This window comes from Cetorhinus maximus, chromosome 26 (assembly GCF_964194155.1).
Source record: "Cetorhinus maximus chromosome 26, sCetMax3.hap1.1, whole genome shotgun sequence".
NCBI lineage: Eukaryota > Metazoa > Chordata > Chondrichthyes > Lamniformes > Cetorhinidae > Cetorhinus > Cetorhinus maximus.
Window position 1 is genome coordinate 29,472,391 of NC_135904.1, and position 27,346 is coordinate 29,499,736.

Below are 27,346 nucleotides of genomic sequence, written 5' to 3' on the forward strand. Positions count from 1 at the left end.
TCATTGACTCGAGCTTTAATTGTTTTTACTAAAATGTAGTTATAGTGGAGGATTTATTTTTACATAAGCCCATTGGGAACGGTTGGCTATTCAAATGGCATCTAAGTAGCATGTTGGGTTTTAAAGCAATTTTGCCAGTTTGATACCTGAATGTTCCTCATGAAGGCATTAGGCCACACAAATGTGAGGTGTGTGATAAAGCCTTCACACAGATGAGCCATTTTAAATGGCACATGTTGCTGCATGAAACCATACAGCTGCAGAGCCTGTGGATGGGGGTTTACCTATCCCAGTGACTTGAAGGCCCATGAAGCAAAGCCATGAAAATGGCAGGTGTCATGTTTTATATTGAATATGGGTTGTACCTTGTGTCACCCATTCAGCTAAAGAGACATCTTGTTGCACATCAGGGTCCCACACCATATGGACACACCAACCACAATATTGAAGGACACTGACAATGCTGAAATAGAACTGTCGATTTTGGTCCCGCTAGTGAACGCTATATTTAGTGCTCACGCTACCCTAGCAAAAACTTGAAATACCATTAACTTAATTTGGTTATGATTTTGGTTGATTTATTTTCAGATTCTTTCTAAGTGGCGGAATTAAACCTAGCATTTAACTATCAAGGACTGTGTAATATTGTATATAACTGGAGCTGTGAGGGAAGATACTGTATAATTTAACATTAAGCTTTTTATTGAACTTTGTGGCATTTTTACTGTGTGCAATAACCTTGGGGAAAGAAGACACCAATATGTTGTGTGGGTTGTTAATTTCTCCCTTTCGTTCTCCTCCCACGTCCCCCCGCCCCTCCACCCAACTCTGTTATAAGTTATATTTTGGATCTCTTGCCTGTGAAATTGTATTTCAGTATGAGTTAGTCATCTCAAGGGATTGGGAGTAGGAGTAGTAGTTGGGGGAAGTTTAAAAACTAAGCCATTAAATCTAGCCGACATTGTCAAGCTTCTCTTGGTTGTGATGTTACTAAAGTAGATTTAAATGCTGAAAGTCTGAAGTTGAAAATGTTGAAATAGTACAGCTGAAAGAATATCCTCGGTGAATATTTTGATGAAGGTTGTTCATTGGAACTGGAAATGGAAAGCCAGTTCCCTGTTTGAAGATTGATTGAAACAAGGTGGTTTCATTGCCAAGTGCACCAACTTTCGAATGTTCCTTAATCAGTAGAATAAACAGCTGCTAATGGTCCTATTGTTCAGGGACAGATTTGAAATAAACTAGAGGTGAAAAATCCTGGATGATATGCACACTCATCAGCCTGATCTTAATCAGACATGTGGAAGACAAAAGGCGAGTTTAAACAAAGTTCAAGTGGAAGGAAACAAACTAGAAAGTGATTAGGAAAAACACAGGAAAGAGAAGGTGACAGCTACAGTGTCAAATGTCAGAGGGCTGCAGAATTTTTAAAATTCTTTCTCAGGATGTGGATGTCGCTGGCTAGGCCAGCATTTATTGCCCATCCCTAACTGCCCTTGAGAAGGTGGTGGTGGACTACCTTCTTCAATCACTGCAGTCCCTCATAGTGTAGGTACCCCCACAGTGCTGTTAGGGAGGGGGTTCCAGGTTTTTGGCCCAGCGATAGTGAAGGAACAGCGATATATTTCCAAGTCAGGATGGTGTGTGAGTTGGAGGGGAACTTGCAGCAGGTGGTATTCCCATGCATCTGCTGCCTTTGTCCTTCTAGATGGTAGAGTGCCCACAAGAAAACCTTTATGTAAAATTGTGTTGTGATATTGTGGGAGTCTTAAAGATGTAAAGGTTAAAGTTGGAGGGGAGTTAGAGGCAACCCATGGGGTGGCCTGGATCATAATTGCAGTCGGAACGGAGAGGTTTGCCAAAGTCTGCAATTTATCTTAGCAGGTCTGACAGCATCTGTGGAGAGCAAGACAGAATTAACGTTTCGAGTCCATATGATTTCTTCAGAGCTCTGAAAAAGATTCATACAGAATCGAAGCATTAACTCTGTCTTTCTCTCCACAGATGTTGTCAGAGCTGCTGAGTTTTTCCAGCATTTTTTGTTTTTGTTTCAGATTTCCAGCATCTGCAGTACTTTGCCTTTATCTGCATTTTATCTATCCACTTATAGAGATAGCCCTGTGAGCAGTGAGTATGGCAATTTTACATTGGAGGAAGCACACACAAATTGCTAGACAAAGCGTGAGGAGAGCACCAGAAAATGGCTTGCAAAGGAATTAATGGCCAGGTATTGCATCAACCTTGGTTGAATGAGAGATAGCCAGGGTGAAGCTGTTAGGAATGAAGATGATGAATGAAAATGCCAGTGAGTAATTGGTCCATCTGGGTTGGTTGGATTGTTAAAGATTGTGTTTCAGGCGGTGCACGCAGAGTCCAGTATAAAGGAAGGTCAAATCAAAAAAGGCTCCATGATTGAGAGGAGGTGAAATTAACTATGTAGGGAATGTGTTGGCTCTAGATGAGGCAAAGCCTTTGCAGAAGAAATGGGAAATATCATAACTTTTACAGTGGAAAATAGTCATTAAGACAGGCATTACAGAAACTGAGAATCCAGAAGAAAATGATGAAACTGGGAGAATTAATAGACTTTTAGTGGGAAAACTAACTCTGACATGGCCTTCTGTTACTGCCTTCACCTTTCAGTTTAGTTACCTTTTTAATGGAATGCCTGCATCTTTTGAGTGAAGAATTCATTCTGCCCCTTAACCCGCAGTCTGCTCTGGATGTCAGACTTCTGTGCAATCATCTAAAAAAGATAGACAGGAAAAGGCAAGCTGCTCCACTGAGCCCATCCCAGATCATACTCTAATGAAACCTCCTAGTCACCATTACTTTCAACCACAAGCAGTAATGTAATCTTCTGAGAGGGGCAAATAAAAAACAAAGCTAGGCCAATTCGGGGGAAAAAAATAATTTCCAAAAGATTCTTTCTGACCTGTGAACATACGAATATACAAACTAGGAGCAGGAGTAGGTCACTCGGCCCTTCAAGCCTGCTCTGCCATTCAATATGATCATGGCTGATCTGATTGTAACCTCCCGCCTATGCCCGATAACCTTTCACCCCTTGTTAATCAAGAATCTATCCAGCTCTGCTTTAAAAATATTCAAAAATCCTGCTTCCAGTACCTTTTGAGGAAGAGAGTTCCAAAGGCACTCAACCCTCTGAGAGAACAAATTTCTCCTCATCTTTGTCTTAAATGAGCGACCCCTTATTTTTAAACTGTGATCCCTAGTCCTAGATTCTCCCACATTCTCTCCACATCCACTCTGTCAAGACCCCTCAGGATCTTAAAGGTTTTGATCAAGTCACCTCTTACTCTTCTAAACTGCAGAGGTTACAAGCCCAACTTGTCCAACAGTTCCTCATAAGACAACCCGCCCATTCCTGGTATTAGCCTAGTAAAATTTCTCTGAGCTGCTTCTAATGCATTTACATCTTTCCTTAAATAAGGAGACCAATACTGTACTCCAGATGTGGTCTCATCAGTGCCCTGTATAACTGAAGCATAACCTCCCTACTTTTGTATTCAATTCCCCTCACAATAAATGATAACATTCTATTAGCTTTCCTAATTACTTGCTGCACCTGCATGGTAACCCTTTGTGATTCATGCACTAGGACACCCAGATCCCTCTGAATCTCAGAGCTCTACAATCTCTCCTAATTTAGATAATATGCTTTTTTATTCCTCCTGCCTAAATGGTCAATTTCACATTTGCCCACATTATACTCTATTTGCCTGGCCTTTGCCCGCTCATTAACCTATCTATGTCACTTTGTAGCCTGCTTATGTTCCCTTCACAACTTACTTTCCTACCTAGCTTTGTCTGATCAGCAAATTTAGCAACCATTCCTTTGGTCCCTTCACCCACGTTATTTATAGAAACTGTAAAAAGTTGAGGCCCCAGCGCTGATCCTTGTGGCACACCACTTGTTACATCCCACCAACTAGAAAAAGATACATTTATGCTAACTCTCTGCTTCCTGTTAGCTAGCTAATCTTCTATCCATGCCAATATATTACCCCCTACATCATGAGCCCTTATTTTCTGCAATAATCTTTGACCTGGTACCTTATCAAATGCCTTCTGAAAATCTAAGTACAGTACATCTACTGGTTCATTCCCCTTTATCCACAGCATATGTAACTCCTTCAAAGAACTCCAATAAATTGGTTAAACATGATTCCCCTTTTACAAAACCATGTTGACTCTGCCTGATTGCCTTAAACTTTTCTAAGCGCCCTGCTATAACATTTTTAATTATAGCTTCCAATCTTCATTAGTATTTCTGAATTCAACTTGACTCTCAGTATAACTCAAACTATTCTCTTGCAGGCAGCTGGCTGCAATCAAGTTAACATTTATTTCCGATCCAAAATCATGTTTGCATCTCCTTGGGGTGGTTCAGTAACAAAGTTATTCTGGTTATATTTTCCCCTCCATTCCAACATTCTCCAGCAAAGAAGAATTTTTGTTTCTCAGTCAGCCAAGGTGACTGGTTTTCCACTTTCTCCTTGCTGGGTTGAAGAACTTGGTCATGGTTTGTTGGTGTGGTTGGAATTGACAAATCACTATAGGTGTGGTCGACACAAAAAATTTCTCTTAGCTCCATGAAACAATGCATTTAACACCCCTTTGCACCCCACTCAATACTACTGTGCTGTAGTAGCCTCTTTGTGGGTACTTTTTAAAATGTCACCCTTCACAAATGCATCAGTTTACTTATTTTCCCTTTGTTTTGTAGCTTTGCTTTTATTGCATCTTCATTTTTATCTTCATTTTTGGGAGTAAATTGATTTATGTTTTAAAATGATTTAAGTTTATAAATTATGATTGAATTGTTACTTCAACAGAAACATTGAGTAACCTAAAGGCCTAGTCTCACCTGCATCTTTCCTCTCCATCAGGGAGTAAAAGAGTTCAAGTGTGAAGTATGTGGACGTGAATTCACCCTTCAAGCAAACTTGAAGAGACATATGCTAATTCACACCAGTGTCCGAGCTTATCAGTGCCACATCTGCTTTAAAACTTTTGTTCAAAAACAGACTCTGAAGACCCACATGATTGTTCATTCACCTGTCAAACCATTTAAATGTAAGGTAAGAGAAAAGGATGACATATTAGTACACTCTGTGATTTCTATCCATTAATAATGTTGAGAGGAAGATGTGTAGTTGAGGCACAGGTTACAAGTTGTTGCAATATGGAACAAATTAATTGTCGGGAAGTAATTCTGGCTAAAAAAGCTGAAATGGCAAGTGTTTGTAAATATACTGGCCAGATACAGGACCAGCTACTATTTCAGAGGAGCCAAGGAAAATGCAGACACTGAGAGTTAGCCACCCATTTCAAATTACCTCGAAAAGGAGCCACTTGATGGTTTTGAAAGTCAGTGGTTTAGTTTGAGTCAGGTATCTGGAATGAAGCAAGAGACTGATCCTCTGCAATTGCCAAATTAAGCTAGCTTCCTTATAGATAATTCCAAAGGTGACTTGGAAATATATTCAGCCAGAGTCCTTTTCTCCCACCCACTGTGGTTGACAGGGCCCTCAACCGTGTCCGACCCATCTCCTGCGCCTCTGCCCTCACGCCTTCCCCTCCCTCCCAGAACCATGATGGGCTCCCTCTTGTCCTCATTTTTTGCCCACCAGCCCCTGCATTCAAAGGATCATCCTCCACCATTTCTGCCAACTCCAGCATGATGCCACCACCAAACATATCTTTCCCACACCCCACCTCATCAGCATTCCATAGGGGCTGTTCCCTCTGGGACACCCTGGTCTGCTCCCCCATCACTCCCAACGCTTCATCCCCTTCCCATGGCACCTTCCTATGTAATCGCAGAAGGTGCAACACCTGCCCCTTTACCTCCTCCCTGTTCACCGTCCAAGGGCTTTCAGGTGAAGCAGCATTGAAGTTGGGGAGACCAAATGCAGACTGAGTGACTGACTGTTTTGCGGGACACCTTCAGTCTGTCCGCAAGCATGACCCAGACCTTCCTGTCGCTTGCCATTTCAGCACACCACCCTGCTCTCATACCCACATGGCCTGCTGCAAGGAACAACACCTCATCTTCCGATTCGGCACTTTACAGCCTTCCAGACTTAACATTGAGTTCAGCAACTTCAGACCATGAACGCTCTCCTCCATCTTCACTCCTTTTTTAATCCCCGTTTTTAAAAATTTATTTTTATTTTTTATCCACTTATCTTCATTTTTATTAATTTATTCATTGTTTTATCCTTTTTTCCATCCTTTTCCTCCAAGCACTGCCCCCTCCCCCACCCAACCCCCAAAAGGGCCATCTGTTACTGTTTCCATGTTCTTCTTTCACACAGTGCTTACCTTGGTTCTGCTATTAACACATTCTGCTTTCTTACCTTTATGCCACTATCAGCACCTCCTTTAGCCCTTACCACTACCATTAACACTCCCTTTGTCTATGACATCTTTGTCAATCTCTCCTTAGCCCCCACCCATCGCTGGTTCTATCCAGCTTCACCTGCTCTACCCCTCCTTAAACAGTATAAATTTCATCACATTTCTACTTTTTAGCTCTGAAGAAGGGCCATACAGACTTGAAACGTTAACTGTGTTTCTCTCTCCACAGATGCTGTCAGACCTGAGTTTTTCCAGCATTTTCTGTTTATATTTCAGATTTCCAGCATCCGCAGTATTTTGCTTTTATACTATTATATAAAATATTGTACTTCTGTGTGGCTGGTACACAGTTTTCAAATATCAGTACAAATAGAAGATTCTGGTAAGAGCTTGTATTTTGATCACGTTTTCTGTTCTATTTTCTTTTAAGATTGTGGCTTTTGAAGTGAGGAGCACTCTGAGCAAATCTTTCAGATTTAAAAAAAAAAGCGCACTACAGAAGGACCAATGACCAGTGATGAGCAATTTGAGGGCTTCGCTGTCTCACCCACATCCCAAGAATGGATTTATAGAAAGCACATTCATAAAAATGAAATTGCTTTTTTTTTTGAAGCAAGAAAGGTTACAGATCCACAGATCCAGTCAATCTCTAGTCATTTGCTGCAGTGGCTATCATCACCATGACGTCCTACAATAGGTAGCAGTAGATTTTTCCATTGGGGATGTGAGGAAAGGAAGGAGAAAGCAGAGCCTCAAGACTAGTCCGATAAGAGTTTTGTTTTCCTCTGGTCCTGTACGTTGCTAGGTTCAGTATCATTTTTAACACTAATGATAATACACCAGTGCCCTTCATTTCAGAATACTTCATGTAACATATTCATAGTTCCACTGTTAGGTATGATGCTGTGTACAATCAACATCACAGTGTGACTAAGTTTAACTCCCAAAGTTGCTGTAGCAGTTGAACCTGCATCAGTAACATTTAGTTTAACTCATTGTTTGAAGAGGACAGTGGCTTTATGCTGTTACATGCCAGCCAATAAACTGAAAAATGATAAAGGTGGGAGGAAAATACTTAATTTATTGCAAGCAAAGGTTATGATTGATCCTATATGTGGATTGCCTCCTCTGGAAGTGTTTTAATTTGGGGAATTCAGCTTTAATTGCGAATAATGGGGATTTTCCTGTTCTCTCTCTTTCAGGTATGTGGAAAAGAATTCAATCGGATGTACAATCTGCTGGGTCACATGCACCTTCATTCAGACAGTAAGCCCTTCAAATGTCCATACTGTTCAAGCAAGTTTACCCTCAAAGGGAATTTAAGCCGGCACATGAAGGTCAAGCATGGCGTCATGGACATTGTTCTTGATGGACAAGGTATAGTGTTCAGGTTCTGTCATAATCATTGTATTGGTTAGTTATGTGTGCTTAATTATTTTGAGGAGCCATCTTTTAGCAAAAACTTCAAAATCATGTAATATAGTATGTATGATTTTTGAGGTGTCCAGACAGTTACTGTTTAAATCTGTCTTTTTTTAATATATAAGTTGGTTTTGCACAATTGCCTCTGAATTAGGAGCCCCATTGCTGTAGGTTGAGCACATAATGCAGGCTGACACTTGCTGTTCTTACCAGGTACTGCATTGTTGGAAGTGGCATCCATCTTTCGGATAAATCAAATCTCATGGCACTTGGCAGAGCAAGGTGATTTGCCATTACACTGGCCATCGTAGCAACCTGTCCCAACACTCAAAAAGCAGATCATCTGGTCTTAGATTAATGGGATGCTGTTGGGTTCAAAATTGCTGCCCTGTTTACCTAAGTCACTAGCTTCAATAGCTACAAAATGCCATTTAAGGCTCTTCCCCTCCCCCTCCTCCCTTTTGCTGGTGCTGGCCCTCACCCATAAAACTTCCTCCTCTCCGCCCCCTCCCCCACCACCCTTCTATGCAAAATAGAACAGAGTTTTCACTCGTGATGAGTGCCCAGTGACTTTCTATGGAGAGTGTACCTACTTGCCGGTAGTGAGGACAGGATCAGATTCTACTCTGAAGCTTTCTAGGATAGAATGTTCAATAGATTTTGTCTAGGATTGTGAATGAAGAAAGGGAACCTGGTTGAGGAAACAGTGTAGAACCACAGCCCATCGAGGCTGTCTTCAGAAGAGAAAGCAGAAAAAATGGAAAAAAATACAGTGAGGGAGAAGAGAGATGCAGCAGCTAGGAAACGTTCTTGGAATGGAGATGGGGAGTCATATCTGAGGGAGCTGACTTGTTTGGATGTGCTCTTTTGAATCGAATGGTTTGTTTGGTCAGCAGCTGCCTCCTGTTGGAAACCTCTTAAATTTGTATAGGAATTTGTGATGATCATCTCCACATACTCCCAGTTAGGCAAATACAGCTGCAAGGATTGGCAGGATGCTTACTGGAGTCTTCAGACAGGAGTTGTTCTTGCTTCCTTTCTGCATCCTCTTGTGTATAATCCTCACTTTCAAATTGCTGTCAGCTGTCTGTGTTTGTATGCAATGTTTTGGCCTCCCAATGCACAAATAACCCTATTCTTCAGGATGCGAGAAAACAAAGACTGCAGGACCAAAGGAATCCAAACTAAAATGTCTGTATAATAATGCACAAAAATTAGAGAAATCTGGGAGCTATAATCATTTATTACAATAGAAAGTCATGGTGAAATGGGAATAGTGTCAGTGCAGTAGCTGTGTCAGAATTACCTGGGGAGAAGTAAGGATCCAAGGACAAAGTTGCATTTTTGTGGTGAAGTATCATGTCCTCATTATGTCCCAAGTGCTTCATAGGCAATGAATTACTTTTAAAATACAGTCCCTTATGCAGACAAACATAGGAACCAGTTTACATACAAAAGATTCTGCAACTAGCAAATGTTGATTTTTTTTTTACTGGTCCTGGCTGGGAGAGCAATATTAACCAGTACATTGGATGACCTTCATCTTTTTTTTGAATGGTGCCATGGGAATCTATCTTTGTTAACTCAAAAAAGCAGCATGTTTGACAATACTTAAGGGAGAGAGAGGGTGGCACTAATAATTAGAGACAGTGTCACAGCACTGGAGCATAAACAATTAAATAGAGAATTTGTCCCCACAGTCCCTTTTGTATAGAGCTGAGGAGTAGTGAGCAATCATAATACAGTAGAATCAAGGAAATTTGTAGGCTAATTAAAGAAGTAGGATTGTGATAGCTTTTAATGATCCCAAAACAGACTAAAATAGGGGAGATATTTAGGGTGAGGAAGGTGAGGTATTTTGTCTTTGACTGAGAATACAGCCTTAAAAGTACTGCCACGTGTTGCTACTCCAAAGAAGAAAGCACAAATTTACCTGGTTCTAAGTATTAAGGTGCAGCATCTGGGTGACCTGAATGTAGGGGACCACTTGGGAAGTAGTGACCACAATATTATTTGATTCAGCGTAAGAAAATGAAAGTCATTATTAACAAAATACATACATATGTATGAATTAGGAGGAGGGGGTAGCTATTCGGCCCCTCAAGCCTGCTTTGCAATTTGATAAGATGATGGTTGATCTGATTATGGCCTCAACTCCACCCTCCTGCCTACCCCCTATACCCTTTGACTCCTTGTTAGTCAAGAATCTAATACAGCCTTAAAAATATTCAGTGACCATGCCTCCATCTCTCTCTGCGGATGGGAATTCCACAGACTCATGACCCTCTAGAGAGGAAAAAAAAAGTTCTGCTCAGCTCTGTCTTAAATGGGAGACCCCTAATTTTTAAATTGGGTCCCCTAGTTCTAGCCCCTCTCACAAGGGGGAACATCCTTTAGCATCCACTTTGTCAAGCCACCTCAGGATCTTTTATGTTTCAATAAAATCACCTCTCATTCTTCTAAACTCCAATGGATTTGGGCCCAAACTGTCCAACCTTTCCTCATACCGTAACCCCTTCATCCCATGAATCAGTCGAGTGAACCTTCTCTGAACAACTTCTAATGCAAATTATGCCCTTATGGAGACCGAAACTGTACACAATAATATAGATGTCCTGTAAAGCTGTAGCATAACTTCCCTATTTTTCTATTCCATTCCTTTGCAACAAATGACAATGTTCCATTTGCCTTCCTAATCACTTGCTGTATCTGCATACTAACCTTCTGTGATTTATCTACCACGATACCCCGATCTGTCTGTACCTCAGAGTTCTTCAATCTTGCTTTATGCTGCTTTTCTATTCTTCCTACCAAAGTGGTCAAATTCACAATTCCCCACATTATACTCCATCTCCCAAATTTTTACCCACTCACTTAACCTATCTATATTCCTTTGCAGACTCCTTAGGTCCTCTTCACAACTTACTCTTCTACTTATCTTTGTGTCATCAGCAAATTTAGCAACCATACATTTGGTCCCTTTATCTAAGTTATTGATATAGATTGTAAATAGTTGAGGTCTCAGCACTGATTCCTGTGGCACTCCACTCGTTATATCTTGACAATCACCTATTTATGCCAACTCTGTTTCCTGTTAGCTGACTAATCCTTTACTCCCTACATCATGAGCTGTTACTTTGCATAGTGACCTTTGATGAGGCATCTTGTCAAATGCCTTTTGAAAATCCAAGTACGCTACATCTACTTGTTCCCTTTATCCACATTTGCTTGTTAATTCCTCAAAGAGCTTTAATAAATTAATCAGACATGATTTACGTTTCATAAAACCATGTTGATTCTGCCTGATTGCATTGAGATTTTCAGAGTACTCTGCTATAACTTCCTTAATAATAGACTCCAGTATTTTCCCTATGACATGTTAAGCTAACTGGCCTGTAGTTTCTTGCTTTCTGTCTCCCTCCTTTCTTGAATAGAGGAGCCAAATTTACTATTTTCCAACCTGATGGGACCTTTCCAGAATCTAGGGAATTATGGAAAATGAAAACCAATGTATCTTCTATCTCAGCAGACACTTCTAGTATGAAGCCCATCAGGACCTGGGTACTTGTCAGCTTTCAGTTCTATTAATTTTCTCAGTACCCTTTCCCTGGTGATTGGAATTGTTTCAAGTTCCTCCCTCCCTTTCATCTCTCGATTTACAATCGTTTCTGGGATGTTATTTGTACCCTCTATGGTGAAGACAAATGCAAAATATCTGTTCAATTCATCTTTCATTTCCATATTTTCCATTATTAATTCCCCAGACTCTGCCTAGAAGACCAAAAATCTTTTCCTTTTAAAATACCCGTAGAATCCCTTACTATCTGTAGCTAGCTTTCTCTCGTACTCTAATTTCTCCCGCATCATTATTTTTCAGTCATTCTTTGCTGTTTCTTTTAATATCCATTCAATCTTCTGATCTTCCACTAATCTTTGCGAAGTTGTATGCTTTTTCTTTCAATTTGATGTGATCTTTGACTTCCTTAGTTAGCCACGAATGGTGTATCCTTCCCCTAGAGTCTGCCTTTCTTACTGGAATGTATCTTTGCTGAGTATTATGAAATATCTCCTTAAATGTCTTCCACTGCATTTCTACTCCCTATCCCTTTATCTAATTTCACAGTTCACTTTAGCCCTGTCCTCATAATTGCCTTTTTTAAGTTTAAACTAGTCTCAAAATGAATGCAAAGCTCAACCATGTTATGATCACTGCTACCTAGGGGTGCCTTTATTATGAGGTCATTAATTAATTCTGTCTCATTGCCTATTACCAGGTTTAGAATAGCCTGCTTTCTGGTTGGTTCTGGAACATGCTGCTCTAAGAAGCTGTCCCGAAAATACACTATGAACTCATCATCCAGGCTACCTTTGCAAATCTGATTCATCCAGTCTATATGTAGATTAAAATCACCCATGATTAACGGCATACCTTTCCCACAAGCCCCCATTATTTCTTCTCTATAGCCCATCCTATGGTGTGGTTACTCTTTGGGGGTCTATAAATTACTCCCACAAGTGACTTCTTTACTTCCTCGTTATCAATACCCAAACTGGTTCTACGTCTTAATCTTTAGAACTAAGGTCAGCTCTCTCTATTGTACTAATGTTATCCTTAATTAACAGAGCTGCGCCATGCGCCACCATCTTTTCCTAGCTTCCTGTTCTTCCAAAACATCATGTACCCTTGAATATTCCGGTCCCAGTCATTGTCATCTTGCAGACATGTCTCTGTACTGGCTGTCAGGTCATACGTATTTATTTCCGTTTGAGCTGATAATGCTTCCATTTTGTTATGAATGTTACTTGCATTCAGTTACAGACCCTTTAGTCCTGCCCTTTTACTATTTTTGCAACCTCCAGCCTTAATTCATGGTGCACTCTTAGGGGCACATTGGTGGAGTGGGCAGATAGGTGGCAGATGAAGTTCAGTGCGGAGAAGTGTGAGGTGATACATTTTGATACGAAGAACATTGAGAGACAGTATAAAATAAAGGACACTATTCTAAAGATGTGCAGGAGCAGAGAGATCTGGGAGTATATGTACATAAGTCATTAAAGATGGCAGGTCAGGTAGTGAGAGCTGTTCCTAAAGCATACAGTATTCTAGGCTTCATTAATAGGGGCATAAAGTACAAGAGCAGGGAGGTTATGATAAATTTATATAAGACACTGCTTAGACTTCAAATGGAGTATTGTGTACGTTTCTGTGCGCCACACTATAGGAAGATGTGAATGCATCGGAGAGAGTGCAGAAGAGGTTTACGAGAATGGTTCCAGGGATGAGAAACTTCAGTTATGAAGAAAGATTGGAAAAGTTGGGACTATTTTCCTTGGAGAGGAGGAGGCTAAGAGGAGAATTGATAGAAGTTTTCAAAATCATGAGGGGTCTGGACAGAGTAGATAGGGAGAAACCGCTCATAAACGGATCAAGAACCAGAGGGCACAGTTTTAAAGTGTTTTGCAAAAGAAGCAAATGCGAGGTGAGAACTTTTTCACACAGCAAGTAGTTAGAGTTTGGAGTGCACTGCTTGGAAGTGTGATGGAGGCAGGTTCAATTGAGGCATTCAAAAAGGCATTGGATGAAATGTGCAGGGTTACAGGGGAAAGGCAGGAGATTGAAACGAAGTTAAAGTGCTCAGAGACCCGATGCAGACATGATGGGCAGAATGGCCTCCTTCTACACAGTAACAGTTCTGTGATTCTGTGAAGAAAGGAGGCACTGCTGGACCTGGTTCTTGGAAATGAGATGGGCCAAGTGGATCGAATGTCAGTAGGGGAACATTTAGGGGACAGTGATCATTGTATCGTAAGGTTTAGGTTGGCTATGGAAAAGGACAAGGAACAATCCAGAGTGAGAATCATTAACTGCGGGAAAGCCAACTTCAGTGGTGTAAGAATGGATCTGACCCAGATAAATAGCAGTCAAAGATTGGCAAGTAAAACTGTAACTGAACAATGGACTACCTTTAAAGAAGAGAAAGAGTTCTAGCACAGTCGAGGTTTATTCCTTCAAACAAATCCATGGCTCTCCGGATGACGAAAGAGATCGACATTAAGATAACTAAGAAAAAATGTGCTTAAGACAGATGGTGAATAATACAACCAGGCTGAATATAGAGGTTTCAGAGGGGAATTGAAAGAGCAAATAAGAGAAGCAAAGAGAGAGTATGAAAAGAGATTGGCAACTAACATAAAAGGGAATCCCAAAGCCACCTAAGGGCATATAAATAGTAAAAGGGTGGTAAAAGGGAGAGTGGGGCTGATTCGGGACTAAAAAGGGGATTTACACATGAAGGCAGGGATATGGCTGAGGTATCAAATCAATACTTTGCATCTATCTTCACCAAGAAAGAAGATGCTGTGCATGGTGAAAGAGTATGTAATTTAGACACTTGAAGGATTTTAAAATTGATAAGCAGAGGGTATTGGATAGGCTGTCGGTACTTAAAGTTGATGAGGCACCAGGACCAGATGAGATGTATCCAAGGATACTGAGGGAAGTGTGTGGAAATTGCAGAGGCACTGGCCGTAATTTTCCAGTTTTCCTTTGACTTGGGGTGGTGCCAGAGGACTGGAGAATTGCAAATGTTACACCCTTGTTCAAGAAAGTGTGTAAAGATAAACTGAGTGACCACAGGCCAATCAGTTTAACTTTGGCGGTGAGGAAGCTTCTGGAAATGATAATTTGGGAAAAAATTGATAGTCAATTGGGTAATTGTGAGTTAATTAAAGAAAGCCAGCATGGATTTATTAGGGGAAAATCATGTTTAATTAACTTTGTGAAGGTTTTTGATGAGGTAACAGAGGGGGTTGATGAGGATAATGCTATTGATGTGGTGTACATAAACTTCCAAAAGGCATTTGATAAAATGCTGCACAACAGACTTGTGAACAACATTCAAGCTCATGGAATAAAAGGGACAGTAGCAATATTGATATGAATTTGGCTGAGTGACAGGAATCGGACAGTAGTGATTAATGGTTGTTTTTTGGGCTGGAGAAAGGCTTATAGTGGAGCTCCCTCAGCATTCGTGTTAGGACCCTTGCTCTTTATGATATAAATGAGCTAGACCTTGGTATACAGGATGCAGTTTTAAAATTGATACAAAAAAAACAAAACTTAGAAGTATTGTGAACTGTGAGGAGGATAGTGTAGAACTTCAAAAGGACATAGACAAGTTGGTGGAATGGGTGGAAAAGTGGCACATAAAGTTTAATGCAGAGAAATGTGAAGTGATTCATTTTGATAGGAAGAATGCAAAGAGACAATATAAGATAAAGGGGACATTTAGAAATGGGGTGCAGGAGCAGAGAGACCTGGGTGTATATGTGCATAAGCCATTGAAGGTGGCAGGACAGGTTGAGAGAGTATTTAATAAAGCATGCAGCATCCTAGGCCTTATTAATATGGGCATAGAGTACAAAAACAAGGAAGTTATGTTAAACTTATGTAGAACACTGGTTCAGTCTCAACTTGAGTATCACGTCCAGTTCTGGGTGCTACAGTTTAGGAAGGATGTGAAGGCATTAGAGTGTAGAAAAGATTCACAAGAATGATCCCAGGGATGAGGAACTTCAGTTATGTCGCTAGAATGGAGAAGTTGGAACTGTTTCCCTTGGAGACGAGAAGGCTGAGGGGAGATTTGATAGAGGTATTCAAAATCATGAGAGGTCTGGACAGAGTAGATGGGGAGAAACTGTTCCCATTGGTGGAAAGATCACAGACAAGAGAGCACAGATTTAAGGTAATTAACAAAAGAAGCAGTGGTGACATGAGGAAAAACTTTTTCATGCAGCGAATGGTTAGGATGTGGAATGCACTGCCTGAGCGTGTGGTGGAGGCAGTTTCAATCGAGGCATTCAGAACGGAATTAGACTGCTATCTGAAAAGAAAGAAAATGTGCCTTCTATGGTGAGAAGTTGGGGGAGTGGCACTACGTGAATTGTTCCTTCGGAGATCCAGCACAGACATGTTGGGCTAAATGGCCTCCTTGTGTGCTGTAACTATCGTGGTTCTTTTGCTTCAATGTTGTACTGAAGGTTTGCTGGACCGAGAGAGATACTGGCGTATATCGGAGACATTCTTCTGTGAAGTGGTTTGCGTGGCTGTTAAATGTCACATCCTAGTGAACCGTGCTGGGTGAGGCTAAGTGTACCTCTTGAGCCTTGAGTCTCTTCCTTGCTGAAATTAAATATTGAAAAAGAAAGTTCAGTCAGTGTATTCTTGTGGGGTACTTAGTTAAGTGTGTCTGACTATTATTGGACATTCACCCTGGGCAAGTAGTTTGTAGGATTCATCTGCGCTATCGTAGTAAGTAACTTGAATAAGATTCTCAGAGAGAGTGCTGAAATTGTGAACAGATAAGATGGGTTGTGCGTGGTTACAGGTTCCCTCTAATTGTGGCTCACCTACAGAGGAAATAGTGTAGGCGTGCAAGGCTGTGAATCAACAGAGTTTTCACCAGTGAAATGGGCTGCATCAGTCAGTTACTTTAAGCTTGTGGCTTTCTCTATCTGCATTCCCGGGAAATGCAGAAAACATCTATTTGTAGATAAAGGAAAAATATACTTTTTTGGAAATGGCATTGTATCACACAGCTGTAACCTCCACAATAACACTAAATAGATGGCGGTTTCCTCCCCTCACTACTTATCTTTTACTGGAGGCTTTCCATCATTTCCCAGCTGAGAGGAAAGGAAGCTGATGTGCTTGTTGTGTAAACAATTACTCAGAATTAACCTTGGAAAGGTTGTTGGTTTGTGTTGAACCTCCTACCTTCTAGTTCTTTATAACCCACCTTTTCTAATTATCCTTCTTGTTTGTACTGTATTGAACTATGTGCTCTGTAGTTTTGTGTTCCTAATATGCTTTCACTAGCTGCGTGATCCCAATGTTATCTTTTGACGTTTTCCCCCTCCCTAATAGAAAGCTTGTTGGATATTGGACATTCTGAACGTATGGAAAATCAGCAAGCAGAGATCGACGACTATGAAGAAAATTCTTTTGACTTCACAGGTGGACAAAAAGCTGCTGATGACACTTCAGACTCGACAAAAATGTCTGATGAGGAAAGTATGAAAGACATATACTTTAATTTTGAGAAGGAAGCTGAAAGGTATGGAATGGACTTAAAACCATAACTGAAGTGAAGCCAAAAAATATTGATTCTGTGCTTTGACCATTGTTATTTGTGCATAGCTTTCTATTAATGCTGCAGTTGCAGATTTTAAATTTACATTCCAACTTTAAGCGTATGTTTCACAAAAACATTGTAATGTGAATCCATTTTACACGTTACTAATCTCAGGGTTCTGTGAGAATTTTTTTTTAAAGATGGTCTACTCTGGACCAAAACAGATGACTACTACCAAAATTATGTTGGTCTTTACTGTGTAAAATATAACTTCCAAAAAAAAAGGTTCTGTATATATACACACATCCAATTGGAGTAATTCATTGAATTACATTGTGGAGTGGCTTTTGTGGATTTATTTTCTTACTGGACTATATAATCATCTACAATAGCAATAAAATAACAAATCTGTTTAAAAGTAACATTTGAACGCGTGTGAACGGAAGTGTTTTCTTTCTGACAATGACTTGAAATTTAACCCATGAGGTTTTTTAGGTGTGAATACAGGCCATAAAGGTGCAAGTGAATGCATCTGCTTTGCACAGTAGAGAGTGCAATGGGGAAGGAAATTGTGTATTGACATGTGAGGGGAAATAGATGTGGGGGGAGGGAAGAGACTAAAACAAGAGAATTGTGGGTGCAAGGGGAATGTGAGCTGAAGAGAGATTGTGGAAGTGGTAACCTGACACTTTGGAGGCGAGGCTGCATCTATCTTCACATCATTAAACATTGTGCACTTGCTATGTACGAAACCTTCCTGTTCTTGTCACGTTTTTAATCATCTTTTTTCAACTATGGTCCCTATATCAATTTATAATGTAAACCAGCTAAATAAACTTATCTAACATTACTCACTCTATCCATTGAGGGGAGATCTACCCACAAATTATCCGAACTGCCTTATGAAAAATTTTCATCTACTTTCCTCTTAATGACTCAGATTTTTAATGACTAAATGAGGGTTTAAGGAAGAAAATACAGATTTTAACAATAAAAAAATTGATCTATGATTTTTGCACCTTTTAATGCAGCCATTAAAGTTTTTAACTTAAATCTATGGGCTTGGAGATGATATTTTGCTCTAATGCGGTGGTGATGTTGGTTGAGCTCAAGTTGTACGATATACCCAGTATCTCAGGATACATCAGTAATTTGCGGAAAATAATTCAACCAAGGCTTGCAGCTGTAATTTGGTTCATTTTAAGCTTATACATTTAGTTTTTTTTATAAATATCAAAGTATGTATGTACCTTGGTCAGCAAGAGAACTGAGAGATGGTATAAAACCCAAAGTAAGGGCTCATACAAATGCAAAGAAAATTAGAGATTCCAAACATTGAGATATAATCAAGAACAGGAAAAAAGATACAAAGAAAATGGTATGGGGTGCAAAAAGGGAATACAAGAAAAAAAACTTACAAGGGACATCAAGGATACGACTGAAGGTTTGTACAAGTGTATTAAGAGATGGAGGGTAGCTAAGAGTTGTGTGGGCCTCTTAAAGAGAGATGTAGGTAATATTGTTATTGAAAATGTACTTGTGTTACAGACAGGAGGGGGATTAATTTAAACAGCCCTGATTTCTCCTTTCACTACCCGTCCGTAAACAGAAAGGTGTTTTTGATTTCTGATTTCCCCCTTTTTATAAGCGATGGCGTGTTTTCCCCAATCCTTCAGTTTGGAGTGATCCAATCCTCTATTAGTAACCCCACAGCAAAATTGAGATAAGGTAAAATAAGAGGGTTAGTTTACTTTGCGAGCACACAAAACGTGGGAAAGAGGTTTCGCAATGTCTGGCCCTTTTTGCACTCATACAATGAAAGAGGGATAAGGAAAAGAAAGGGGTACAGGGCAAGGCCATGATAAAAATAAGAGTTATGGTTTCACGTGAGCCCAGAGCCCAGAATCAAAAGGCCAGTGGCATATTCCTTCTGAGGTTAATAGACTGAAACTGTTGCGGGGTGATCCATCTTTCCAGAAGCGAGGGCCCACGATGGAAGAAGGCACGTAGAGATGAATTTATCTTGGAGGCACAGATACAGAAGTTCCAATATTCCAGTAGAACACAGTATAGATGAGGGCCAGGCAATTTTAAACCTGGACAGAGCTATTTCTGCTGCTGTCTGTTATTAATAAAATGATAGACTGCCTGGGTTCAGTTCCGCATGGCAATATTACAGGTTCTAGCAGCTTGGGGTAGGTCGTGTGACATGCCTCCCACTTTTTCTCCTGGGTGCTGGACAAAGGATGCATTTTCCCAGGTCTGGAATCTTGAGGCGTTTAATAGAGGAGTCAGGGTCCCTTTTGTCCTTTGCAGACATACCGTTTCTGTTGGCCGGAGCTCTGCTTTAGAAACACAAAGGGGGTTGGTGCATTTCTTTGGAATTTGATTGTCAGCTGTCACAGAGAGCATTAGCACCTCTTTAAAGATAATGAGGTCCCAGCTGGTTTCTGAAGGTTAGAAATTCCTCTGATATGAGTCTTGGGCTAGTCAGGGTAAAACTTTTGTCCATTTTAAAAATAAAAATAACGACTTTATAAAGTAGCCAGGTTGACATATATATTTTTTTTCCTTCCTGTCTTCTGGCCAGGACGCTTGCTATAGATGTTTTATATCAGCTTTTTTATATTGGTCAGGCCAGTTAGTCTAACATCTGTCATTGGGAAAATGCTAGAATCCATCATTAAAGAGGTCGTTGCAGGACATTTAAAAAATCTTAATACAAAAAGGCAGAGTCAACATGGTTCTGTGAAAGGGAAATCATGTTTGACAATTTATTAGAGTTCTTTGAGGATGTAACAAGCGGGTTAGCTAAAGGGGAACTAGTAGATGTAGTGTATTTGGATTGCAAAAAGGCATTTGATAGGGTGCCACATAGAAGGTTACGGCACAAGATAAGAGCTCATTGGTATATTAGCATGGATAGAGGATTGACTAACCAACAGGAAACGGTGGGATAAATGAATCTTTTTCAGGTTGGCAAATTGAAACTACTGGAGTGCCACAGGGATCAGTGCTTGGGCCTCGACTATTGACGATCTACATTAATGATTTGGATGAAGGAGCCAACTGTATATATTGCTAATGATACAAAGATAGGTAAGAAAGCAAGTTGTGAGAAGGATACAAAGTCTGCAAAGGTTGAGAGTGGGCAAACATTTGGCGGATGGAGCATAATGAGGGAAAAATGTGAGGTTGTCCACTTTAGCAGGAAGAATAAAAAAGTAGAATATAATTTAAATAGGGAGAGAGACTTGCAGCATGCTGCAGTACAGAGGGATCTGGGCGTCTTTGTACATGAATCTCTCAAATTTAGCATGTGAGTACAGCAGGTAGTTATGAAGGCAAATAGAATGTTCGCCTTTATTGCAAAGGGGGACAGAGTATAAAAGTAAGTCTTGCTACAACTGTACAAGGCATTGGTGAGACAGCACCAAGAGTACTGTGTATAGTTCTGATCTCCTTAAGGAGGAATATACTTGCATTGGAAGTGCTTCAGAGAAGGTTCACTTGGCTGATTCCTGGGATGAAGGGTTTATCTTGTTGGGAAGGGTTGAGCAGGTTGGAGTTTAGAAGAATGAGAGATAATCTTACTGAAACATGTAAGATTCTGAGGGAGCTTGACAACATGGATGCTGAGAGGATGTTTCCTCTTGGGGAATCTAGAACTCGGGGTTCAGTTTAAAAATAAGGGGTCACTCATTTAAATGGAGATGAGGAGGAATTTCTCCTCTGAGAGGATTTAATTTATTTTAATGAAATACGACTGGAAAAAACGAAACTAAAGATAACCATTAGGAAATTTGCCTTTCACCCCAGGGTATTAAAAGAAGCAGGTGATGAAATTGTAGATGTGCTAATCATGATCTCCCAGAATTGTTCCTTCAATTGGAAAATGCTGATGTCATTCCACTATTTAGGAAGAGTAAGAGATAAAAATACTAGGAAATTACAGGCTTATCAGTCTAACATCTGTTGTGGGGAAGTTGAGAATCTATTATTAGGGCCAGAGTAAATGAGCATTTGGACTTGAACTGATCGGAGAGAGTTAGTATGAATTTGTAAAGGCTCATGTCTACTGAACCTAGCTGAATTGTTCAAGGAACTAGCTATCGGAAGGGAATATCTATGGGATGTTATTTACATCAGTTTCCAGGAGGAATTTGATAAGATTCTGCAGAAGAGATTTAAAAATGAGAGGATATGGAATTGGAAGCAACCTTTTGACATGGGAAGGGAATTGGTTATGTGATAGAATACAAAGGGGTGGAAGTTACAGATATACAAAACTCTGGTTAGGCTCCACTTAGAATACAGCATTCAGTTCTGGGCACCACACTTCTGAGAATACATTGGCCTTTGAGGGGATGCAGTGCATGTTGACCAGAATGATACTGGGGTTGAAAAGGTTAAATTGAGGTCAGGTTGTGTGGACTAAGCTCGCAATTTTAGACTTGATTTAAGAGATGGTCTAATTGTGATATTTAAGTTGATTAAATGATTTGATAGAGGAGATAAATGATTTCCTCTGGTGGGGGAGTCCAGAACAAGAGGAATTTAAGTTTATGCCAGTAACCTCGCAACCTTGGTGTCACATTTGATCTCAAAATAAGCTTCTGACCTCATGTTCGTGCCATTGCTAAGACTGCCTATTTCCACCTCTGTAACACTGCCAATTTGACTGTCAGCTCATTCGCTGCAGAAACCCTCATCCCTGCCTTTGTTACCTCTAGAATTAACTAATCCAGTGCACTCCTGGCTGGTGTCTCCCATTCCACCCTCCATAAATATAGATTTAATGACACAGTTCTAAAGAGTGTGCGGGAACAGAGGGACCCTGGGGCTCACATGAATGGGTCTTTTGAAGATGGGAGGACATATTGAGAGTAGTTAGCAATACACATGTGGGTTTCTTGAATAGAGGTATTGAGCACAAAAATAAGGAAGTTATACTGAACTTTTATAAAGCTCTAATTAGGCCGTAACTAGACTAATGCATCCAGTTCAGGTCAGCACGCTTTAGGATGGGTGTGAGGGTCCTTGCGAGGGTTCAGAGGAGGAATGAGGGATTTTAACTACAAGGTTAAGTTGGAGAAGCTGGGGATATTATCCTCGGATCAAGGATTATAGAACAAAGATTGGGCAACAAATGAGGTTGTGAGGGGGTGGGGGGTGGTGTGGGGGGTGGGGTGGAGAATGGGCATGTGAGGAAGACCTTTTTACGAAGTGAGTGGTAATGACCTGGATCTTGCTGCCTTTGAGAGGTGGAAGTGGTAACGATCAATGATTTCAGAAGAAAATTGGATGGGCACTTGAGGGAAATAAACTTCCAAGGCTACACGGATAGAGTGGAGGGATGGGACTGATTGGATTGCTCTACAAAAGAGCCAGCATGGACTTGATGGGCTGAATGGCCTCCACTAGTAGTGTTGGAAGATCAGCATACGTGTGTTGTATTCCACTGAAAATCCCTGCGTAAACATTAAGGGAATGCTGCACTAAAATGTCTACATGTTGTGTTGCGATTCCCTGTGGGTAGTCCTCTGACAGGACTTTCCATGCTACATTCAGATTGGTTATCACATTGGGCTATCATATTACTTTGTGCTCCACAGCCTCTGTTGAAGTCCATCCATGTGAAGAGCTCCATCTGCTGACTCTCACTTTTATAAATTCATATCAATTCATATTTTCATTTGCATACATTAGCCATTTTTTTTTTACTTTTTTAGTACCCTTCCCAGCTAACCCTAATGCCCAGGCCACTGCTGCATCTCCTCATTGTGCACTGCACGTGTTATAATTTTGAGTCTTTTAATTATTCTCTCGGATACAGCAGTGCTTGCCATTCCTATAAATGACCTGAGCATCTTGCATTTAAGGATTAGCCTGTTTTGCCTATATCTAACCTTACCATAGCAAAACCAGGAGTTGAAATGCTGAATCCTTTTGCGAACTAAAGTGGATATAATTTTTTTCACATCTGCCTACTCATTTTATAGGTGTACTGAGAAAAGCTAGTAAGATCAGACCAAATATGCATTAAGCTGCTCTTTCTCAGGAAGCGAACACATTGTTTTGATCAGTCATTTGATGTAATCAGTATAATTTGTGCTCGTGACAATGAATATGCTACATATGGTAAGTTATCTTGCTTGAGCTTAAACAGCTCCTAACTACCCTTCTGCATTCTAACCTTTCAAGCTTGAGGAAATATTTGCTCTTACTGCTGTTTAAAGCTCTATGTACATCTGTTTCCTTTTCAATCTCGTGCTTAGAGCATAAAAGGATGGCCAATAACTGCCAACCTCTGCTCAGAACCCAGGATCGGAGACCTCTCAACACAATGGGTGTGAGTTGTTTTCTCGGTTACCAAGACAGATTAAAGAATTGCTTATTTAGAGTCTTTGGGGAAATGATTTCAAAGCCAAGCTTAGGAGTTGGCAACAAAAACAGATAGTGCTGGAAAAGCTCAGCAGGTCTGACAGCATCCATGGAGAGAGAAACAGAGTTGATGCTTTGAGTCCATATGACCCTTCTTCAGAGTCAGACGGACTCGAAACGTCAACTCTGTTTCTCTCTCCACAGATGCTGTCAGACCTGCAGAGTTTTTCCAGCATTTTGTTTTTGTTTCTGATTTCCAGCATCCGTAGTATTTTTCTTTTATCAGGGGTTGGCAACCTTTTTTTAAAAAAACCTTTATCAGCCTTTTAAAAAAAAAATGCCGAAAATAAAAAAATATTGGGGGCCACTAGATAAAAATTTGGCATTTCTAAACTAAATACTTGGCAAATAGAGATTCAAGTAGAATGCATACTTTGCTTACATATCTATAATACATAAATTCAACACATGTATTTTATGTATCAATAGAAAAAAAGAAATTAAAGTAGCCTAACTGATCACCATTGACTTCATTCTAATTTATTTTAAGTAGTCATCTTTAAAACACTAACTTAAGATGCATCGAATCAAGGCAATTTTCAGTTATTGATTCACAAGAAAAAACTTCCAATAGTACATTCAGAACAATTTATTGTCTCAGCTAAATTAGAAACAATGACAGTTCTAATCATAAAACCGTTCCTTGAACCAAAGGCATTATCTATAAACATGGTGTAGCTATACCACAGGAACAGGATTATTTAGAGTACTATGATGTTTTTCATTAAAATAGTCACTTGAAACTGTAAAGTTGCAGCATAATGATTAGTGTGTTAACTCTACAATAAAAAAAGCTCACTTTTCTTGGCGCAATTATTTTTGGGCTTTTTCTTGTGGATGTGATTCAGCTGGAAGGACTGGGTGTCGCAAATGAGATGTTAGAGCCTCGTGCAGCTCTGGAGTCTCAGGTTTCAGACCCCTCATCTAGTTTATTAAAAAATAGAGTCAGGACAAACTGTAATAAAATCATTTGTTCGAATATTTTGTTTAAAAGCCATTTAAATGAAACTCTCCTCCAAAATGCTGAGATTTAAAAAAAAAAATAATCACAACCCTCAAAGCCCAGAACAATTTTCAGTCCTGCAATTTTCTCTGCTCCCTAAATCAGGCTACACTCCTGCAATGCAACACTGCAATGTTGGAGAGGCCTGTGTGTACTTTCAGTTCCAAGAGATGGCAGTAATGAGATCATGGTAATGTAATCAGGAATCACTTCATGTAGGGTAGTGGAAATCTAAAATTCCCTCCTGTGGATGCTGGATCAATTAAAAGTTTAGACCAAGATGGAGAGATTTTTTATTAGGTAAGTGTATCAAGGCATATGGATTAAAGGCAAGTAAATGGATGGGAGGTACAGATCAGCTAAGATCTTAATGAACTGTGACAAGGGATTGAATGGTCTACTTTTGTCCCTGTTAATAGAATTGTTACAGCACAGAGGGCAGCCAATCTGCAGAGTTCAATGTAGATCTTCTGGCTGATATCTGTAATTTTAAAAATAACTACAGTTTGGCCCCCAGCAACAACCTGGTGCCTCAATTCCATAGTCAAAACTGCCTGTGTGCCCTCCAATTCATCCAGCTCCATAACTCTCCACATGTGGAAGTTCTCAGCTATTTAAGGGATGCCCACTCTTTTTTTTATTGGGAGGAGGGGCAGGAAAAGGAATGAGCAGGGATACAAACAGAAATCTGATCAATAATTTCTGAATGTCTTTTCATCTAAGAACGAGAAGAGCACATTTTGACAGGTCAGGACAAGGAGGAGATAAAGATCAGGAGATGACTCATTGGTAGCAATGCCAGGAGGTGTACTCGCCACAGCAATGGCAAAAACACCTCCCTTGCTGGACCTCTCACTCCAGCCTTGATGCCTAATGAGCAACACACCTGGACTGTTGAAGTGAGGTCAGCTCATTTGCACACCGGTAAATGAAGCTCCTGGATAGCACTAAGTGTAATGTATTTATAAATCAAAGAGGGAAAACATAGAAATCTAATTTAGTGAAGAATAGAATGGAAAACTGGTCAACAGGACATTTATGGAGAACCTTAATCACTTTCAATGTCTGTACTGGGTATGCACTGTGAACCTTTTAAATTGGTGTGTATGCAATGCAATGTAGAGTACTCCATCTCAATGCAAAATGGAGAGAGCACTGGGTTTAAAAAAAGATTAGCACTGATTTGGAATGATGCCCAAATGCCCTTCATTTCATCATTAACTCAGACCATATGCTGAAGCTGGGCTGTTCAATCAAAAACACAAGGTAAGGCATCAATTGCTTTGGTTGTGGTGTACTTTAGTTTTTGCATTTTCTTACTATGTTAAAATTGGTTTGATCCTACAGGAGCTATAGGACCTCCTGAGTAAGGTCCAGCCCATTACTGCCTTGTGAAAATATTAAACAGACCAGATGCCCAGAACTCAGCCTCAAAAGCCTACACTGTCTAATTTTAGCTACATCCCTCAAACAAAAATCTGCCAGCACATCTCTGATGGGAAACCAGCCCTCTTAGCCACATGAGCGGCATAGGTGGTGGAAGCCAATAGAGGCCACTTTCTCCTCCCATTTGAAATTTGCCTTGGCTGTAACCATTAGCATAACACTTTTCCCCCTTTGGTTACCTCTGAGTGAAATACTAGATCAGCTGCTCAGCTCTGCCACACATGCAATGTGCTACAGTAGGAAGAATACAGGTAGGCAGGGGCTTGAGAGAAACCGCTAAAGCATCAATAGGGGGAAACTGCAATACTGTCATTTTAAAGATTACAAGACTACAAATAAAGAACTTTTCACCCTTTTAACTGTTTAAAATTAGAGTATTCATTTTGATGGACTACCGATTCTTTAAGCCCTTGACTTATCTTTGCCCATCTCCCCTAGATGTAGGAGTACTCATTTCACGAAGTCCCTGCTTTCCATGGATTGTGCTGTCAAAATAAACGACATCTGTCCACCCTCACCTCCAACCACTCATGTTCCCATATGAAGCTAGGCAAATTCTAAAGTCGTGCAAACAAGAAACCCAGCCTTGTGTTTCCTCCACTTTTCATTTCCCAGCATTCAGAAGCTTGTGATCCACTTGTAGGCGTGCAGGTGCAGCCCTATAAGTCCCTCAATAGGCAGCTCGCCAGCCACGTTTCTTCTGCTGCTGTCAGAGCTCAGTTGAGAGACTGGCATAATTTCCCCAGTGAAGTCCCGAAACCCCACTTGCAGGCATCTCATACTGGAGCAATAGATTTTTTTTTTTTTGTAAAAATATACTTTATTCATAAAATATCTTCAATCACATTCAAAACCATTTCAAAAACAACATTACAAGGGTACAATCCAGGTTAAACTTTTACAAAATCTATCACCAGGTGCATCAGTACAAACAATATTACAGTCATTTACAGCCTTTCATTTTGATCTGTACAGCCCGAGGGGCTCTAAACAGTTCCCAGTCTCTCGGTGCGCTGTGGTAGAAAGGTCTTAGACATACTGGAGCAATAGATGCAATCAGGGTGATTAGGCAGCCAAGGTCACACCGTGACTTAAGAGGAGAAAGCCTTATGTACAGCAGGCCAAGAAACCTTTCCCACATTTCACTTAAGTACCTGAACTTTTCATTTAAAACAGGGGTTAACAAATTTAAGTCGGTGTTCATTTTAAATAAAGTTTATTTTCAAAAAAATTATAATTTAGCCTAAGAACATAGGAGCAGGCCATTTGATAAGATCATGACTGATCTGGTTGTGGTCTCAATTCCACTTTTCTGTCTGCCCCACCCCTGCAAACACTTAATTCCCCTTCACAAAAACAGAATTACCTGGAAAAACTCAGCAAGTCTGGCAGCATCGGCGGAGAAGAAATCAGTTAACGTTTCGAGCCTTCATGGCCCTTCGGCAGAACTGCAGCATAGTTTCAACAAGGGAGAAATATAAATTGGTTTAAGGTGGGTGGGGGGGGGGTA

The 27,346-nt window shown here is 40.3% G+C and overlaps 1 protein-coding gene and 1 long non-coding RNA gene across 4 annotated transcripts in view; both read left to right on the forward strand.

Annotated features, from left to right (window-relative positions):
• The window catches only part of znf710a (zinc finger protein 710a), a 31,336-nt gene extending 13,971 nt beyond the window's left edge, over positions 1-17,365 (forward strand). Inside the window, exons 3-5 of one of the 3 annotated variants that reach the window (XR_013573492.1) lie at positions 4,914-5,105; positions 6,617-6,769; positions 7,590-7,718. Coding sequence is in view for 1 of the 3 variants with exons in the window: in XM_078530425.1 (XP_078386551.1) it covers positions 4,914-5,105; positions 7,590-7,764; positions 16,736-16,950 (582 nt within the window). In the remaining 2 variants the exon portion in view is untranslated. Of the gene's footprint in view, positions 1-4,913; positions 5,106-6,616; positions 6,770-7,589; positions 7,765-16,735 lie in introns of those variants that run through there. The other 2 variants (XR_013573493.1, XM_078530425.1) reach the window with 2 other exon arrangements.
• Positions 17,366-22,952: 5,587 nt separating this feature from the next.
• On the forward strand, positions 22,953-25,728 carry LOC144668191 (uncharacterized). Its single transcript, XR_013573452.1, has 3 exons — positions 22,953-23,084; positions 23,222-23,295; positions 25,513-25,728. It is a non-coding gene; the product is annotated as an uncharacterized LOC144668191 (long non-coding RNA).
• Positions 25,729-27,346: the final 1,618 nt, after the last annotated feature.